At 45.4% G+C, this 18,270-nt stretch overlaps 1 protein-coding gene across 1 annotated transcript in view; it reads right to left on the bottom strand.

Annotated features, from left to right (window-relative positions):
* Positions 1 to 18,270, bottom strand: part of LOC124020765 (attractin-like) — a 187,728-nt gene that overhangs the window by 26,091 nt on the left and 143,367 nt on the right. Inside the window, 2 exon segments of the mRNA XM_046336026.1 lie at positions 2,230 to 2,291; positions 17,236 to 17,393. Coding sequence (XP_046191982.1) covers positions 2,230 to 2,291; positions 17,236 to 17,393 — 220 coding nt within the window.

Genomic DNA, 18,270 nt, shown 5'->3' with positions numbered 1-18,270 from the left:
GGCCAACTCCTGCCCTAAGAGAACATTATCTCACCTCTACCCCTCCTATTACAGGTGAGAAATAGGAGGAATGTAGGAGGAGGAGAAGGAGAGGAAGAGGAGAGGGGGAGAGGAAGAGGAGAGAAGAGGAGATGGGGGAGAGAAGAGGAGATGGGGAGAAGAAGAGGAGAGGAAGAGGAGAGGGGGAGAGGAAGAGAGGAAGGACGAGGAGAGTACCTTTCTTCACTCAAACCCCACTGATCCTGGTCATCTATAATTAACGAGACGCAGAACAGCGCTGCACATAACTAGCCAATCCCAGACCAGAAACAACACAGAATCCAAAGCCTATCAACTAATCAGATCCTCTGAGCTGCTGCTGGGAAACAGCCTCTCCCCAAGCTGATGTCCTCACCGAAAGGTCAGAGAGGGAGGGAGAGAGAGTTTGAAGAGATATGGTGAGAGGGGACACTCTTTTCATGCAATGTCAACTGCTGGGGGGTGCTATATGCCACACGAGTAGTGTAGGGAGACGACTGTAATAGATGAATGGGGCTAGTTAGTGTAGGTTGACTACTGTAATAGATGAATGGGGCTAGTTAGTGTAGGTTGACTACTGTAACAGATGAACGGGGCTGGTTAGTGTAGGTTGACTACTGTAATAGATGAATGGGGCTGGTTAGTGTAGGGGGACTACTGTAATAGATGAATGGGGCTAGTTAGTGTATGTTGACTACTGTACTAGATGAACAGGGCTAGTTACCGAGAGGGCAAAGGCTTGAGTAGAGACCAAGCTTATCTCGATTACCGAGAGGGCAAAGGTTTGAGTAGAGACCAAGCCTACCTCGATTACAGAGAGGGCATAAGGTTTGAGTAGAGACCAAGCTTACCTCTATTACCGAGAGGGCTAAGGTTTGAGTAGAGACCAAGCTTACCTCTATTACCGAGAGGGCAAAGGTTTGAGTAGAGACCAAGCCTACCTCGATTACAGAGAGGGCATAAGGTTTGAGTAGAGACCAAGCTTACCTCTATTACCGAGAGGGCTAAGGTTTGAGTAGAGACCAAGCCTACCTCGATTACAGAGAGGGCTAAGGTTTGAGTAGAGACCAAGCTTACCTCTATTACCGAGAGGGCAAAGGTTTGAGTAGAGACCAAGCTTATCTCGATTACCGAGAGGGCAAAGGTTTGAGTAGAGACCAAGCTTACCTCTATTACCGAGAGGGCAAAGGTTTGAGTAGAGACCAAGCTTATCTCGATTACCGAGAGGGCAAAGGTTTGAGCCCATTTTCCCTCAGATTACACAAATCCAATTTTGATAAACTCTACTGGGTGAAATTCCACACAGCAGCAAGATGTGTGACCTGTTGCCACGAGAAAAGGGCAACCAGTGAAGAACAAACACCATTGTAAATACAACCCATATTTATGCAGATTTATTTTCCCTTGTGTACTTTAACCATTTGTACATTGTTAAAACACTGTACATATATATATATATATATATGACATTTGTAATGTCTTTATTGTTGTGAAACTTCTGTATGTGTGATGTCTACTGTTAATTTTATTGTTTATTTCACTTTTGTATATTATCTACTTCACTTGCTTTGGCAATGTTAACACATGTTTCCCATGACAATTAAGCCCCTTGAATTGAATTGAGAGAGAGCAAGAGAGCAAGAGAGCGAGAGGACAAACTCCCCAACAGAAACAAACTTTCCAACAGAGATCACGACGACACACTGAGCGTAAATATATATGAATGAGTGAGCGTTCATGTGCAAAGGATTAGCATTTCAATTGTCATAATGATCAACTTTCTAGTCTTTTATCTCAGTCTACACCCACTTCCCTTTTGTCCACCAAGCCACCATGCTGGTTTAGCCCACTAGGGCACATTCTCCAATCATTTCATGTAACCATATCTACTGTTTGTTTATGCATTTCCGTGATTATTTAGTTCGTTAGTAAATAAAGGATTAAGCCAAATGATGTATGGATGATTTATAGTGAAGACTGGGTTCGTGCAGATAACCAACAATTTACCACGAGACTAACGTGAGGTAAAGAATAACTCATTAATCAGAAGACTAATTGATCAGGTATTAAAATATCTGAAAGTTATATTAGGAAAAGTATAACTTTGTAATTTGAATATCTGAAGAGGAGAAGGATGAGGAAGAGGATGATGAACAGGAGGAGGAAGAAATGAGGAGGAGGAAGAAATGAGGAGGAAGAGGCGGCGCTCACCTGAAGAATGTGACGAAGAACTGCACCAGATCCATGAAGTTACTGTGCTGAGAGAAGGCAATCTGAGGAGAGAGACAGACATGTTAAGACACAGACAGGTTAACAGACAGAAAGGTGATCTGAGGAGAGAGAGACCGCTTAGACACAGACAGCTTGACAGACATGTTAACACAGAGAGAAAGAGACAGACAGGCAGACAGACAGACATGTTAACAGACAGAGAGAAAGACAGACAGGCAGACAGACATGTTAACAGAAAGAGAGAAAGACAGACATGCTAACACAGAGAGAAAGACAGACAGGCAGAGACATGTTAAGAGAAAGACAGAGAAAGACAGACATGCTAACACAGAGAGAAAGACAGACAGGCAGAGACGGGTTAAGAGACAGACAGAGAGAAAGACAGACAGGTTGACAGAGACGGGTTAAGAGACAGACAGAGAAAGACAGACAGGTTGACAGAGACGGGTTAAGAGACAGACAGAGAGAAAGACAGACAGGTTGACAGAGACGGGTTAAGAGACAGACAGAGAAAGACAGACAGGCAGAGACGGGTTAAGAGACAGACAGAGAAAAGAGACAGACAGAGAAAGACAGACAGGTTGACAGAGACGGGTTAAGAGACAGACAGAGACAGAGAGATAGACTGGTATTACTCTGCCCTTTTGAAAGTCATGCCCCCTCCGTCTTTCCTAAATCAGTCTATATAACATAATATCAGAGTTAGAATCTCAATATCACAAACACAACTGGAGTCAGAAGCAGTGTTAGGAGGGCATGTCATTTCTGGAATCGTATACCCCCGTTGCCCCTCATTTCCCCGACAGTCGGGCCTGCTCCGCTCCTTCTCCCAAAGGAGTTGATGGTGCCGTGCCCAGATGATAATCACTATAACTATACCAAACCTCATTTCACACATACAAGAAATGACATAAATAAAGTAAAGTATGATGAGGCGGTAGGGATTGAATGGGTGAGTTGAAGAGCGATGAGAAGCGAACGATGCAGAATTCTGTCATCACCGGTTGTGAATGAAGAACAGGGCCAATCTATTGAATTGATCTATTCTAATTCTAACCTCTAAATGATATGTACCCTATATCAATCCACTGAACCCAAGCAATGAATTGTCACATCTCTGACGATCGTTCTTCTGATTCTGAGTCTCAGACGGAACCTACACCTCCAAGGCTTAAGCGCAAAATAGCCAGAACGATGCACACTGAGCAGGTGCCCGCTGCCACCTCCACATGAAACACTGAGACAGGAGGGGACCGTTCGGATAGAACAAGGACGTGACAATGCTACGGGCTGATTATCACACTACAGACCCGGGTTCGATCCCTGCCGGCAGTGACCGGGAGACCCGTGAACGCGGCGCAAAATTGGTCCTTGTGACGGGCCGGGCGCCTGGAAGCTGACTTCGGTCGCCAGCTTGACTGTGTTTCCTCCGACACATTGGTGCGGCTGGCTTTCGGTTTAAGAGAGCAGTGTGTCAAGAAACAGAAAAGAGGGTGAAAAGTACAAATATATAATAAATAATAACATTAGTAGCCTCTGACTATATAATAACATTAGCAACTCACTCACAAGCTTCCAGTTCCTCTGACTATATAATAACATTAGCAACTCACTCACAAGCTTCCAGTTCCTCTGACTATATAATAACATTAGCAACTCACTCACAAGCTTCCAGTTCCTCTGACTATATAATAACATTAGCAACTCACTCACAAGCTTCCATTCCTCTGACTATATAATAACATTAGCAACTCACTCACAAGCTTCCATTCCTCTGACTATATAATAACATTAGCAACTCACTCACAAGCTTCCAGTTCCTCTGACTATATAATAACATTAGCAACTCACTCACAAGCTTCCAGTTCCTCTGACTATATAATAACATTAGCAACTCACTCACAAGCTTCCATTCCTCTGACTATATAATAACATTAGCAACTCACTCACAAGCTTCCATTCCTCTGACTATATAATAACATTAGCAACTCACTCACAAGCTTCCATTCCTCTGACTATATAATAACATTAGCAACTCACTCACAAGCTTCCAGTTCAAATCAAATCAAATCAAATCGAATTGTATTTGTCACATACACATGGTTAGCAGATGTTAATGCGAGTGTAGCGAAATGCTTGTGCTTCTAGTTCCGACAATGCAGTGATAACCAACAAGTAATCTAACTAACAATTCCAAAACTACTGTCTTATACACAGTGTAAGGGGATAAGGAACATGTACATAAGGATATATGAATGAGTGATGGTACAGAGCAGCATACAGTAGATGGTATCGAGTACAGTATATACATATGAGATGAGTGTGTAGACAAAGTAAACAAAGTGGCATAGTTAAAGTGGCTAGTGATACATGTGTTACATAAGGATGCAGTCGATGATGTAGAGTACAGTATATACATATGCATATGAGATGAATAATGTAGGGTAAGTAACATTATTACATTACATTTACATTTAAGTCATTTAGCATAAGGTAGCATTGTTTAAAGTGGCTAGTGATATATTTACATCATTTCCCATCAATTCCCATTATTAAAATGGCTGGAGTTGGGTCAGTGTCAATGACAGTGTGTTGGCAGCAGCCACTCAATGTTAGTGGTGGCTGTTTAACAGTCTGATGGCCTTGAGATAGAAGCTGTTTTTCAGTCTCTCGGTCCCAGCTTTGATGCACCTGTACTGACCTCGCCTTCTGGATGATAGCGGGGTGAACAGGCAGTGGTTCGGGTGGTTGATGTCCTTGATGATCTTTATGGCCTTCCTGTAACAACGGGTGGTGTAGGTGTCCTGGAGGGCAGGTAGTTTGCCCCCGGTGATGCGTTGTGCAGTCCTCACTACCCTCTGGAGAGCCTTACGGTTGAGGGCGGAGCAGTTGCCGTACCAGGCGGTGATACAGCCCGCCAGGATGCTCTCGATTGTGCATCTGTAGAAGTTTGTGAGTGCTTTTGGTGACAAGCCGAATTTCTTCAGCCTCCTGAGGTTGAATAGGCGCTGCTGCGCCTTCTTCACGACGCTGTCAGTGTGAGTGGACCAATTCAGTTTGTCTGTGATGTGTATGCCGAGGAACTTAAAACTAGCTACCCTCTCCACTACTGTTCCATCGATGTGGATAGGGGGGTGTTCCCTCTGCTGTTTCCTGAAGTCCACAATCATCTCCTTAGTTTTGTTGACGTTGAGTGTGAGGTTATTTTCCTGACACCACACTCCGAGGGCCCTCACCTCCTCCCTGTAGGGTAGGCCGTCTCGTCGTTGTTGGTAATCAAGCCTACCACTGTTGTGTCGTCCGCAAACTTGATGATTGAGTTGGAGGCGTGCGTGGCCACGCAGTCGTGGGTGAACAGGGAGTACAGGAGAGGGCTCAGAACGCACCCTTGTGGGGCCCCCGTGTTGAGGATCAGCGGGGAGGAGATGTTGTTGCCTACCCTCACCACCTGCGGGACGCCCGTCAGGAAGTCCAGTACCCAGTTGCACAGGGCGGGGTCGAGACCCAGGGTCTTGAGCTTGATGACGAGCTTGGAGGGTACTATGGTGTTGAATGCCGAGCTGTAGTCGATGAACAGCATTCTCACATAGGTATTCCTCTTGTCCAGGGGGGTTTAGGACAGTGCGCAGTGTGGCTGAGATTGCATCGTCTGTGGACCTATTTGGGCGGTAAGCAAATTGGAGTGGGTCTAGGGTGTCAGGTAGGGTGGAGGTGATATGGTCCTTGACTAGTCTCTCAAAGCACTTCATGATGACGGAAGTGAGTGCTACGGGGCGGTAGTCGTTTAGCTCAGTTACCTTAGCTTTCTTGGGAACAGGAACAATGGTGGCCCTCTTGAAGCATGTGGGAACAGCAGACTGGTATAGGGATTGATTGAATATGTCCGTAAACACACCGGCCAGCTGGTCAGCTGGTCTGCGCATGCTCTGAGGGCGCGGCTGGGGATGCCGTCTGGGCCTGCAGCCTTGCGAGGGTTAACACGTTTAAATGTCTTACTCACCTCGGCTGCAGTGAAGGAGAGACTGCATGTTTCCGTTGCAGGCAGTGTCCTCAAAGCGGGCAAAAAAGTTATTTAGTCTGCCTGGGAGCAAGACATCCTGGTCCGTGACTGGGCTGGATTTCATCTTGTAGTCCGTGATTGACTGTAGACCCTGCCACATGCCTCTTGTGTCTGAGCCATTGAATTGAGATTCCACTTTGTCTCTGTACTGACGCTTAGCTTGTTTGATAGCCTTACGGAGGGAATAGCTGCACTGTTTGTATTCAGTCATGTTGCCAGACACCTTGCCCTCATTAAAAGCAGTGGTTCGCGCTTTCAGTTTCACGCGAATGCTGCCATCAATCCACGGTTTCTGGTTAGGGAATGTTTTTATCGTTGCTATGGGAACGACATCTTCGACGCACGTTCTAATGAACTCGCACACCGAATCAGCGTATTCGTCAATATTCCCATCTGACGCAATACGAAACATGTCCCAGTCCACGTGATGGAAGCAGTCTTGGAGTGTAGAGTCAGCTTGGTCTGACCAGCGTTGGACAGACCTCAGCGTGGGAGCCTCTTGTTTTAATTTCTGTCTGTAGGCAGGGATCAGCAAAATGGAGTCGTGGTCAGCTTTTCCGAAAGGGGGGCGGGGCAGGGCCTTATATGCGTTGCTGAAGTTAGAGTAACAATGATCCAAGGTTTTACCACCCCTGGTTGCGCAATCGATATGCTGATAAAATTTAGGGAGTCTTGTTTTCAGATTGGCTTTGTTAAAATCCCCAGCTACAATGAATGCAGCCTCCGGATAAATGTTTTCCAGTTTGCAAAGAGTTAAATAAAGTTTGTTCAGAGCCATCGATGTGTCTGCTTGGGGGGGGATATATACGGCTGTGATTATAATCGAAGAGAATTCTCTTGGAAGATAATGCGGTCTACATTTGATTGTGAGGAATTCTAAATCAGGTGAACAGAAGGATTTGAGTTCCTGTATGTTTCCTTCATCACACCATGTCCCGTTAGTCATGAGGCATACGCCCCTGCCACTCTTCTTACCAGATAGATGTTTGTTTCTGTCGGCGCGATGCGTGGAGAAACCCGTTGGCTGCACCGCCCTGGATAGCATTTTCCCAGTAAGCCATGTTTCCGTAAAGCAGAGAACGTTGCAGTCTCTGATGTCCCTCTGGAATGCCACCCTTGCTCGGATTTCATCAACCTTGTTGTCGAGAGACTGGACATTGGCAAGAAGAATACTGGGAAGTGGTGCGCGATGTGCCCTTTTTCGGAGTCTGACCAGAACACCGCCGCGTTTCCCTCTTTTTCGGAGTCGTTTCCTTGGGTCGCTGCATGCGATCCATTCCGTTGTCCTGTTTGTAAGGCAGAACACAGGATCCGCGTCGCGGAAAACATATTCTTGGTCGTACTGATGGTGAGTTGACGCTGATCTTATATTCAGTAGTTCTTCTCGACTGTATGTAATGAAACCTAAGATGACCTGGGGTACTAATGTAAGAAATAACACGTAAAAAAACAAAAACGTAAAAAAAAAAAAAACTGCATAGTTCCTCTGACTATATAATAACATTAGCAACTCACTCACAAGCTTCCAGTTCCTCTGACTATATAATAACATTACATATTGTATTCTGTCTGTTGTTTATTCAGTTAAGCCTGTACTAAATTGAAATGCTATTGCTTTTGTGCTGATTTTGACTAATAATCAAGTACACTTGGTGCTTATAATGAGGGTTAGGCACTGATGTTTTCATCATTTGACCGTGCGTCTTGGTGATTGGGCTATTTTTCATTTTTTTGTTATTGTAAAAAGAAGCTGTTACCGTGTTCAAATGCTTTTTGTTTCATAGTTGTAACAAAGGCACTCCACTAATACAATTTATCTGTAAGGTTCTGCTTTTCTTTTCTTAGTCAACCTTGTGTTCTTGTTTCTTTGTGTTCTGGAACGTAGTCTTGTTTCCTTGTGTTCTGGAACGTATCCCTGTATCTGTGTGTTCTGGAACGTAGCTCTGTTTCTGTGTGTTTGAGAACGTAGCTCTGTTTCTTTGTGTTCTAGAACGTAGCTCTGTTTCTTTGTGTTCTAGAATGTAGCTCTGTTTCTTTGTGTTCTAGAACATAGCTCTGTTTCTTTGTGTTCAAGAACATAGCTCTGTTTCTTTGTGTTCAAGAACATAGCTCTGTTTCTTTGTGTTCAAGAACATAGCTCTGTTTCTTTGTGTTCAAGAACATAGCTCTGTTTCTTTCTGTTCTGGAATGTAGCGCTGTTACTTTGTGTTCAGGAACGTAGCTCTGCTTCTTTGTGTTCAGGAACGTAGCTCTGCTTCTTTGTGTTCAGGAACGTAGCTCTGCTTCTTTGTGTTCTAGAACGTAGCTCTGTTGCTTTGTGTTCTAGAACGTAGCTCTGTTGCATTGTGTTCTGGAACGTAGCTCTGTTGCTTTGTGTTCTGGAACGTAGCTCTGCTTCTTTGTGTTCTAGAACGTTGATCTGTTGCTTTGTGTTCTAGAACGTAGCTCTGTTTCTTTGTGTTCTAGAACGTAGCTCTGTTGCTTTGTGTTCTAGAACGTAGCTCTGCTTCTTTGTAGTCTAGAACGTAGCTCTGCTTCTTTGTGTTCTAGAACGTAGCTCTGTTTCTTTGTGTTCTGGAACGTAGCTCTGTTGCTTTGTGTTCTAGAACGTAGCTCTGTTTCTTTGTGTTCTAGAACGTAGCTCTGTTTCTTTGTGTTCTGGAACGTAGCTCTGTTGCTTTGTGTTCTAGAACATAGCTCTGTTGCTTTGTGTTCTAGAACTGCATCATTCTCTGTGAATACGTATTAGAAGCCTGCATCATTCTCTGTGAATACGTATTAGAAGCCTGCATCATTCTCTGTGAATATGTATTAGAAGCCTGCATCATTCTCTGTGAATACGTAATAGAAGCCTGCATCATTCTCTGTGAATACGTATTAGAAGCCTGCATCATTCTCTGTGAATACGTATTAGAAGCCTGCATCATTCTCTGTGAATATGTCATAGAAGCCTGCATCATTCTCTGTGAATATGTATTAGAAGCCTGCATCATTCTCTGTGAATATGTATTAGAAGCCTGCATCAGTCTCTGTGAATATGTCATAGAAGCCTGCATCATTCTCTGTGAATATGTCATAGAAGCCTGCATCATTCTCTGTGAATATGTCATAGAAGCCTGCATCATTCTCTGTGAATATGTCATAGAAGCCTGCATCATTCTATGTGAATATGTCATAGAAGCCTGCATCATTCTCTGTGAATATGTAATAGAAGCCTGCATCATTCTCTGTGAATATGTAATAGAAGCCTGCATCATTCTCTGTGAATATGTAATAGAAGCCTGCATCATTCTCTGTGAATATGTCATAGAAGCCTGCATCATTCTCTGTGAATATGTATAAGGTAAGGTGAACTTCCATGTGCCTTAATAACAAACTGCCATCTATAAATACAAAGAAAATTGTTAAATTACACGCCTAGTTGGTTAAGCCATGGGAAAAGACCCAGTGTTGCCAAATCCTCAGTAAGGAAAGCAGCTATTGGCTGTCCTAAAAGTCGCTAAATGACGTCACCCCCTAATTTGCATAATTGGCCATGTGCATGTAATTGTGATGGATGCTGTAGGAGAGAGGAATAACGTCGTGGGAGAGACAAAAACGTGAGTAAAAAACACCCTAAATATGTTTAGAACTACAAATGAGCAAGCTGCAGAGAGTGGCATCACACAGTGAATGAGAACCAGATATTTGAGGCCAAACTCCTCCTCCTTCTGCACTTTATGGACCAAATGAGCAAGCTGCAGAGAGTGGCATCACACACAGCGAATAAGAACCAGATATTTGAGGCCAAACTCCTCCTCCTTCAGAACTTTATGGACCCCATTGTTAATCCCTGTCATAACAGAGGCATTGTCAGTCCCTATCCCCAGGAGTTTCTCTTTCTCAAGACAACACTTCTCGAGGAAAGCCACAACAGCACGGGGCTATAGATTTGGCATCTCCTCCCTCCAACTCAACAAGCCCCAGAAATGTTGATAGACTTGTCTGCTTGGTGTCACTAAAGTACCTTATCACAACCCCCAGGTACTCAGAAACACCCACATCTGTGGACTCATCGAGTAGGAGGCTGAAACACTGGTCACCCACATCTGTGGACTCGTCGAGGAGGAGGCTGAAACACTGGTCACCCACATCTGTGGACTCATCGAGGAGGAGGCTGAAACACTGGTCACCCACATCTGTGGACTCGTCGAGGAGGAGACTGAAACACTGGTCACCCACATCTGTGGATTCGTCGAGGAGGAGGCTGAAACACTGGTCACCCACATCTGTGGACTCATCGAGGAGGAGACTGAAACGCCAACTTTTTCAGAAAGTGTGTTGGTGCTAGAACATCATGAATCTTTTCTGTGCACTTTGTCCTGTGCATGTTGAAGTAGGTAGCAGCAGTGGAGTCTGAGAAAGCAGCTCTACATGCTTCTCCAATGTGATCACATGGCAGCATAGAACAGTGTTATAGCGAATGCCTTGGTGGCCTCAGCGTTTTTTGCAAGTCATTTTTTTTAACCATAAATGGCAGCTTGTTTTGGGTGGAACTGCTTTTCCTTTTGAGTATGCAAACTGTCCTTCCAGACTCATATCAAACATCTCCAATCCAAAATCAAATCTTGAATCAGCTTTCTATTTCGTCCTTCACTCAAAACTTACCCTAGTAAAACTGCTATCCTATTCTCTGTGTCATCTACAAAATAGCTTCCAACACTCTACTCAGCAAACTGGATGCAGTTTATCACAGTGCCATCCGTTTTGTCACCCTTTTACTACCCACCACTGCGACCTGTACGCTCTAGTCGGATTGCCCTCGCTACATATTCGCCAAACTCACTGGCTCCAGGTCATCTATAAGTCTATGCTAGGTAAAGCCCCGCCTTATCTCAGTGCACGATAACAACACACACCAGTAGCACGTGCTCCAGCAGGTATATCTCACTGGTCGTCCCCAAAGTCAACACCCCCTATGGCCGCCTTTCCTTCCAGTTCTCCGCTGCCAGTGACTGGAACGAATTGCAATAAACATACATTTTATTTGACATAGCGTGTGTTTACCACATGGCGTTACGTGTGAATCCTTGAGGAGATGGGTTGAACTAAGGCTTAAGAAGGTGTGAATGATGCCGAATGGGTGTAGACAAAGAAGAGCTCTCCAGTAGGTATACCCAAAACATTCAATGGCTATTTTCTCAAAAGTGGGGTTACAGGTTAATCAACTTTCAAAGCAGAATTACTTTCCCATTGTTCCTCAATTGCAGTGTATGATATACCATATTCTAGCTCTGAGTCTCTACTTTTATCCAATGTATGAAACACCATTAAAAATTTGTCTACATAAGACTGATACATCACATCAGTCTAAGGCATCTCAGTGCTAGAGGCATCACTACAGACCCTGGTTCAATCCCGGGCTGTATCACATCAGTCTAAGGCACTGCATTTCAGTGCTAGAGGCATCACTACAGACCCTGGTTCAATCCCGGGCTGTATCACAGTGGTCTAAGGGGCACTGCATCTCAGTGCTAGAGGCATTACTACAGACCCTGGTTCAATCCCGGGCTGTATCACAACCAGCTGTGATCGGAAGTCTCATGGGGCGAAGCACAATTTGCCCAGCGTCGTCCGGGGTAGGGGACGGTTTGGCCGTCATTATAAATAATAATTTTTTCTTAACTGCCTCGTTAAAAAACTGTGAAATATACACTACCGTTCAAAAGGTTGTGGTTACAGACCTCTACATGCTTTGTAAGTAGGAAAACCTGCAAAATCAGGAGAAAATAACTCCAAGTCAATCACACTTCTGTGAAATCAAACTGTCCACTTAGGAAGCAACACTGATTGACAATAAATGTCACATGCTGTTGTGCAAATGGAATAGACAACAGGTGGAAATTATAGGCAATTAGCAAGACATCCCCAATAAAGGAGTGGTTCTGCAGGTGGTGACCACAGACCACTTCTCAGTTCCTAATGTTTTGGTCACTTTTGAATGCTGGCGGTGCTTTCACTCTAGTGGTAGCATGAGACGGAGTCTACAACCAACACAAGTGGCTCAGGTAGTGCAGCTCATCCAGGATGGCACATCAATGCGAGCTGTGGCAAGAAGGTTTGCTGTGTCTGTCAGCGTAGTGTCCAGAGCATGGAGGCGCTACCAGGAGACAGGCCAGAACATCAGGAGACGTGGAGGAGGGCGTAGGAGGGCAACAACCCAGCAGCAGGACCGCTACATCCGTCTTTGTGCAAGGAGGAGCAGGAGGAGCACTGCCAGAGCCCTGCAAAATGACCTCCAGCAGGACACAAATGTGCATGTGTCTGCTCAAACGGTCAGAAACAGACTCCACGACGTCCACAGGTGGGGGTTGTGCTTACAGCCCAACACTGTGCAGAACGTTTGGCATTTGCCAGAGAACACCAAGATTGGCAAATTCACTACTGGCGCCCTGTGCTCTTCACAGATGAAAGCAGGTTGAGCACATGTGACAGACGTGACAGAGTCTGGAGACGCCGTGGAGAATGTTCTGCTGCCTGCAACATCCTCCAGCATGACCGGTTTGGCGGTGGGTCAGTCATGGTGTGGGGTGGCATTTCTTTGGGGGGCCTCGATGTGCTCGCCAGCGGTAGCGAGATGAGATCCTCAGACCCCTTGTGAGACCATATGCTGGTGCGGGTGGCCCTGGGTTCCTCCTAATGCAAGACAATGCTAGACCTCATGTGGCTGGAGTGTGTCAGCAGTTCCTGCAAGAGGAAGGCATTGATGCTATGGACTAGCCCGCCCGTTCCCCAGACCTGAATCCAATTGAGCACATCTGGGACATCATGTCTCGCTCCATCCACCAACGCCATGTTGCACCACAGACTGTCCAGGAGTTGGCAGATGCTTTAGTCCAGGTCTGGGAGGAGATCCCTCAGGAGACCATCCGCCACCTCATCAGGAGCATGCCCAGGCGTTGTAGGGAGGTCATACAGGCACGTGGAGGCCACACACACTACTGAGCCTCATTTTGACTTGTTTTAAGGACATTACAAAGTTGGATCAGCCTGTAGTGTGGTTTTCCACTTTAATTTTGAGTGTGACTCCAAATCCAGACCTCCATGGGTTGATAAATTTGATTTCCATTGATCATTTTTGTGTGATTTTGTTGTCAGCACATTCAATAATGCCAACAGGTGGTGAAGAAGTCGGCTGAAGAAATTCGGCTTGTCACCAGAAACACTGCCGGGCTGTATCACCACCTGGTATGCTCCCCTGTGGAAGGCTCTCCAGAGGGTAGTGAGGTCTGCACAACGCATCACCGGGGGCCCTCCAGGACACCTAACCCGATGTTACAACCACCTGGTCACCTGTTCACATCTGTGGACTCATGAAAAACAGCTTCTATCTCAGGCCATCAGACTGTTAAATAGCCACCACTGGTCTGCCCACATGTCATTGACTGTCATTGACAGTGTGTTGGCAGAGGAGTGGTGGCTGAAACACTGGCTCACCCACCTGTACTGACATCTGTGGATGGTTGATGTCCTTGATGATCTTTATGGCCTTCCTGTAAAACGGGTGGTGTAGGTGTCCTGGAGGGCAGGTAGTTTGCCCCCGGTGATGTGGACTCTGGAGAGCCTTACATTGAGGGCGGAGACCAGGCGGTGATACAGCCCGCCAGGATGCTCTCGATTGTGCATCTGTAGAAGTTTGTGAGTGCTTTTGGTGACAAGCCGAATTTCTTCAGCCTCCTGAGGTTGAATTTTCAGTGAGTGGACCAATTCAGTTTGTCTGTGATGTGTATGCCGAGGAACTTAAAACTAGCTACCCTCTCCACTACTGTTCCATCGATGTGGATGGGGGTGTTCCCTCTGCTGTTTCCTGAAGTCCACAATCATCTCCTTAGTTTTGTTGACGTTGAGTGTGAGGTTATTTTCCTGACACCACACTCCGAGGGCCCTCACCTCCTCCCTGTAGGCCGTCTCGTCGTTGTTGGTAATCAAGCCTACCACTGTTGTGTCGTCCGCAAACTTGATGATTGAGTTGGAGGCGTGCGTGGCCACGCAGTCGTGGGTGAACAGGGAGTACAGGAGAGGGCTCAGAACGCACCCTTGTGGGGCCCCGTGTTGAGGATCAGCGGGGAGGAGATGTTGTTGCCTACCCTCACCACCTGGGGGCCCCGTCAGGAAGTCCAGTACCCAGTTGCACAGGGCGGGGTCGATCTCGAGCTTGATGGCGAGCTTGGAGGGTACTATGGTGTTGAATGCCGAGCTGTAGTCGATGAACAGCATTCTCACATAGGTATTCCTCTTGTCCAGGTGGGTTAGGGCAGTGTGCAGTGTGGTTGAGATTGCATCGTCTGTGGACCTATTTGGGCGGTAAGCAAATTGGAGTGGGTCTAGGGTGTCAGGTAGGGTGGAGGTGATATGGTCCTTGACTAGTCTCTCAAAGCACTTCATGATGACGGAAGTGAGTGCTACGGGGCGGTAGTCGTTTCCAGCTCAGTTACCTTAGCTTTCTTGGGAACAGGAACAATGGTGGCCCTCTTGAAGCATGTGGGAACAGCAGACTGGTATAGGGATTGATTGAATATGTCCGTAAACACACCGGCCAGCTGGTCTGCGCATGCTCGGAGGCGCGGCTGGGGATGCCGTCTGGGCCTGCAGCCTTGCGAGGGTTAACACGTTTAAATGTCTTAATCACCTCGGCTGCAGTGAAGGAGAGACTGCATGTTTCCGTTGCAGGCCGTGTCAGTGGCACTGTATTGTCCTCAAAGCGGGCAAAAAAGTTATTTAGTCTGCCTGGGAGCAAGACATCCTGGTCCGTGACTGGGCTGGATTTCATCTTGTAGTCCGTGATTGACTGTAGACCCTGCCACATGCCTCTTGTGTCTGAGCCATTGAATTGAGATTCCACTTTGTCTCTGTACTGACGCTTAGCTTGTTTGATAGCCTTACGGAGGGAATAGCTGCACTGTTTGTATTCAGTCATGTTGCCAGACACCTTGCCCTGATTAAAAGCAGTGGTTCGCGCTTTCAGTTTCACGCGAATGCTGCCATCAATCCACGGTTTCTGGTTAGGGAATGTTTTTATCGTTGCTATGGGAACGACATCTTCGCACGTTCAATGAACTCGCACACCGAATCAGCGTATTCAATATTCCCATCTGACCTGAAACATGTCCCAGTCCACGTGATGGAAGCAGTCTTGGAGTGTAGAGTCAGCTTGGTCTGACCAGCGTTGGACAGACCTCAGCGTGGGAGAATTTCTGCCTGTAGGCAGGGATCAGCAAAATGGAGTCGTGGTCAGCTTTTCAAGGGGGCGGGGCAGGGCCTTATATGCGTCGCGGAAGTTAGAGTAACAGTGATCCAAGGTTTTACCACCCCTGGTTGCGCAATCGATATGCTGATAAAATTTAGGGAGTCTTGTTTTCAGATTGGCTTTGTTAAAATCCCCAGCTACAATGAATGCAGCCTCCGGATAAATGTTTTCCAGTTTGCAAAGAGTTAAATAAAGTTCGTTCAGAGCCATCGATGTGTCTGCTTGGGGGGATATATACGGCTGTGATTATAATCGAAGAGAATTCTCTTGGAAGATAATGCGGTCTACATTTGATTGTGAGGAATTCTAAATCAGGTGAACAGAAGGATTTGAGTTCCTGTATGTTTCCTTCATCACACCATGTCCCGTTAGTCATGAGGCATACGCCCCCTCCACTCTTCTTACCAGAGATGTTTGTTTCTGTCGGCGCGATGCGTGGAGAAACCCGTTGGCTGTCCGCCCTGGATCGTTTTCCCAGTAAGCCATGTCTCCGTAAAGAGAGAACGTTGCAGTCTCTGATGTCCCTCTGGAATGCCACCCTTGCTCGGATTTCATCAACCTTGTTGTCGAAGACTGGACATTGGCAAGAAGAATACTGGGAAGTGGTGCGCGATGTGCCCTTTTTCGAGTCTGACCAGAACACCGCCGCGTTTCCCTCTTTTTCGGAGTCGTTTCCTTGGGTCGCTGCATGCCCATTCCGTTGTCCTGTTTGTAATAAAAACATATTCTTGGTCGTACTGATGGTGAGTTGGCTGATCTTATATTCAGTAGTTCTTCTCGACTGTAAATGAAACCTAAGATGACCTGGGGTACTAATGTAAGAAATAACACGTAAAAAAACAAAAAACTGCATAGTTTCCTAGGAACGCGAAGCGAGGCGGCCATCTCAGTCGGCGCATCTCAGTACTTTGGGAATGATGTAAATATATCACTAGCCACTTTAAACAATGCTACCTTATATAATGTTACTTACCCTACATTATTCATCTCATATACATATGTATATACTGTACTCTACAACATCGACTGCATCCTTATGTAACACATGTATCACTAGCCACTTTAACTATGCCACTTTGTTTACTTTGTCTACACACTCATCTCATATGTATATACTGTACTCGATACCATCTACTGTATGCTGCTCTGTACCATCACTCATTCATATATCCTTATGTACATGTTCCTTATCCCCTTACACTGTGTATAAGACTGTAGTTTTGGAATTGTTAGTTAGATTACTTGTTGGTTATCACTGCATTGTCGGAACTAGAAGCACAAGCATTTCGCTACACTCGCATTAACATCTGCTAACCATGTGTATGTGACAAATAAAATTTGATTTGATTTGATTTGATAAGAATATTTAATTCATTCTAGGATGTGTTATTTTAGTGCTCTCTTTATTTTTCTGAGCAGTGTATTTTTTATATATATATATATTTTAAAGCACTCTACACCCCCACATCTAGCAGATAGCTGCTGGAGCACCACTCTACACCCCCACACATCTACAGGTTAGCTGCTGGAGCACCACTCTACACCCCCACACATCTAGCAGATAGCTGCTGGAGCACCACTCTACACCCCCACACATCAGAGGGGATGGGGTTGGGGGTGTGTGTCTCATGTCACCTACTTGTATCTTGATGGGCCAGGTGAAGTTGCTGACATAGACGAAGAAGGTGATGTTTGGGTTGTTGCGGAAGTCAAAGTTCTCGTTGGAGAAACTGTCTTTAAACTCCTTAATGTTACTCCTGGAGATGATTGGGATCTCCTCGCCTGTCTGAGTACCTGCTTTGGGATGAGGGGGGTAGAGAGAGAAAGAACACGTTTTTTCAGTGGACATATCATCAACACATCACACCAAGGTTGAGAGAAACCTTAATTAGAAATCTTTAATTACTCACTAGTAGAAGTTTGGAACAGGTTTTTATTTTCTAATAACATTTTGAATTGAGGTGTGTTCATTCATTCATTACCATCAAAGTAGTCATTTTTACTTTTGCGGACAATACATTTCTTTGGACATTTCTGACCCAGACAAAATTCCCCAAGCACTTCACAAGTGCAGTTCAAGTCAGACATTTGCTTCAACAGGGTAGCCTAGTGGTTAGAGTGTTGGACTAGTAACCGGAAGGTTGCAAGTTCAAACCCCCGAGCTGACAAGGTACAAATCTGTCGTTCTGCCCCTGAACAAGGCAGTTAACCCACTGTTCCTAGGCCATCATTGAAAATAAGAAAAATGTTCTTAACTGACTTGCCTAGTTAAATAAAGGTCAAATAAATAAAAAATGTCCCGTCAGAACAGGATCTGCACACGTGTTCACATTTTCTGTTTGTTGCAGTCATTGTTTTCGTTACCAATGTTAACTTTGGAAAAGTGTGACTTTCTAACAAAGTAAGTGCCTTGATCCGTTACAATAGTTTCTGCATGTCGTTTCGATTTGTAGCTCACTGTATGTAGGGAGCATAATATATTTCTAATGTGGCTCACTGTATGTAGGGAGCATAATATATTTCTAATGTAGCTCACTGTATGTAGGGAGCATAATATATTTCTAATGTAGCTCACTGTATGTAGGGAGCATAATATATTTCTAATGTGGCTCACTGTATGTAGGGAGCATAATATATTTCTAATGTAGCTCACTGTATGTAGGGAACATAATAT

This window comes from Oncorhynchus gorbuscha, unplaced genomic scaffold (assembly GCF_021184085.1).
Source record: "Oncorhynchus gorbuscha isolate QuinsamMale2020 ecotype Even-year unplaced genomic scaffold, OgorEven_v1.0 Un_scaffold_904, whole genome shotgun sequence".
Lineage (NCBI taxonomy): Eukaryota > Metazoa > Chordata > Actinopteri > Salmoniformes > Salmonidae > Oncorhynchus > Oncorhynchus gorbuscha.
Note: the sequence above shows the minus strand (reverse complement) of the source record. Positions and strands in the feature narration are given on the sequence as shown.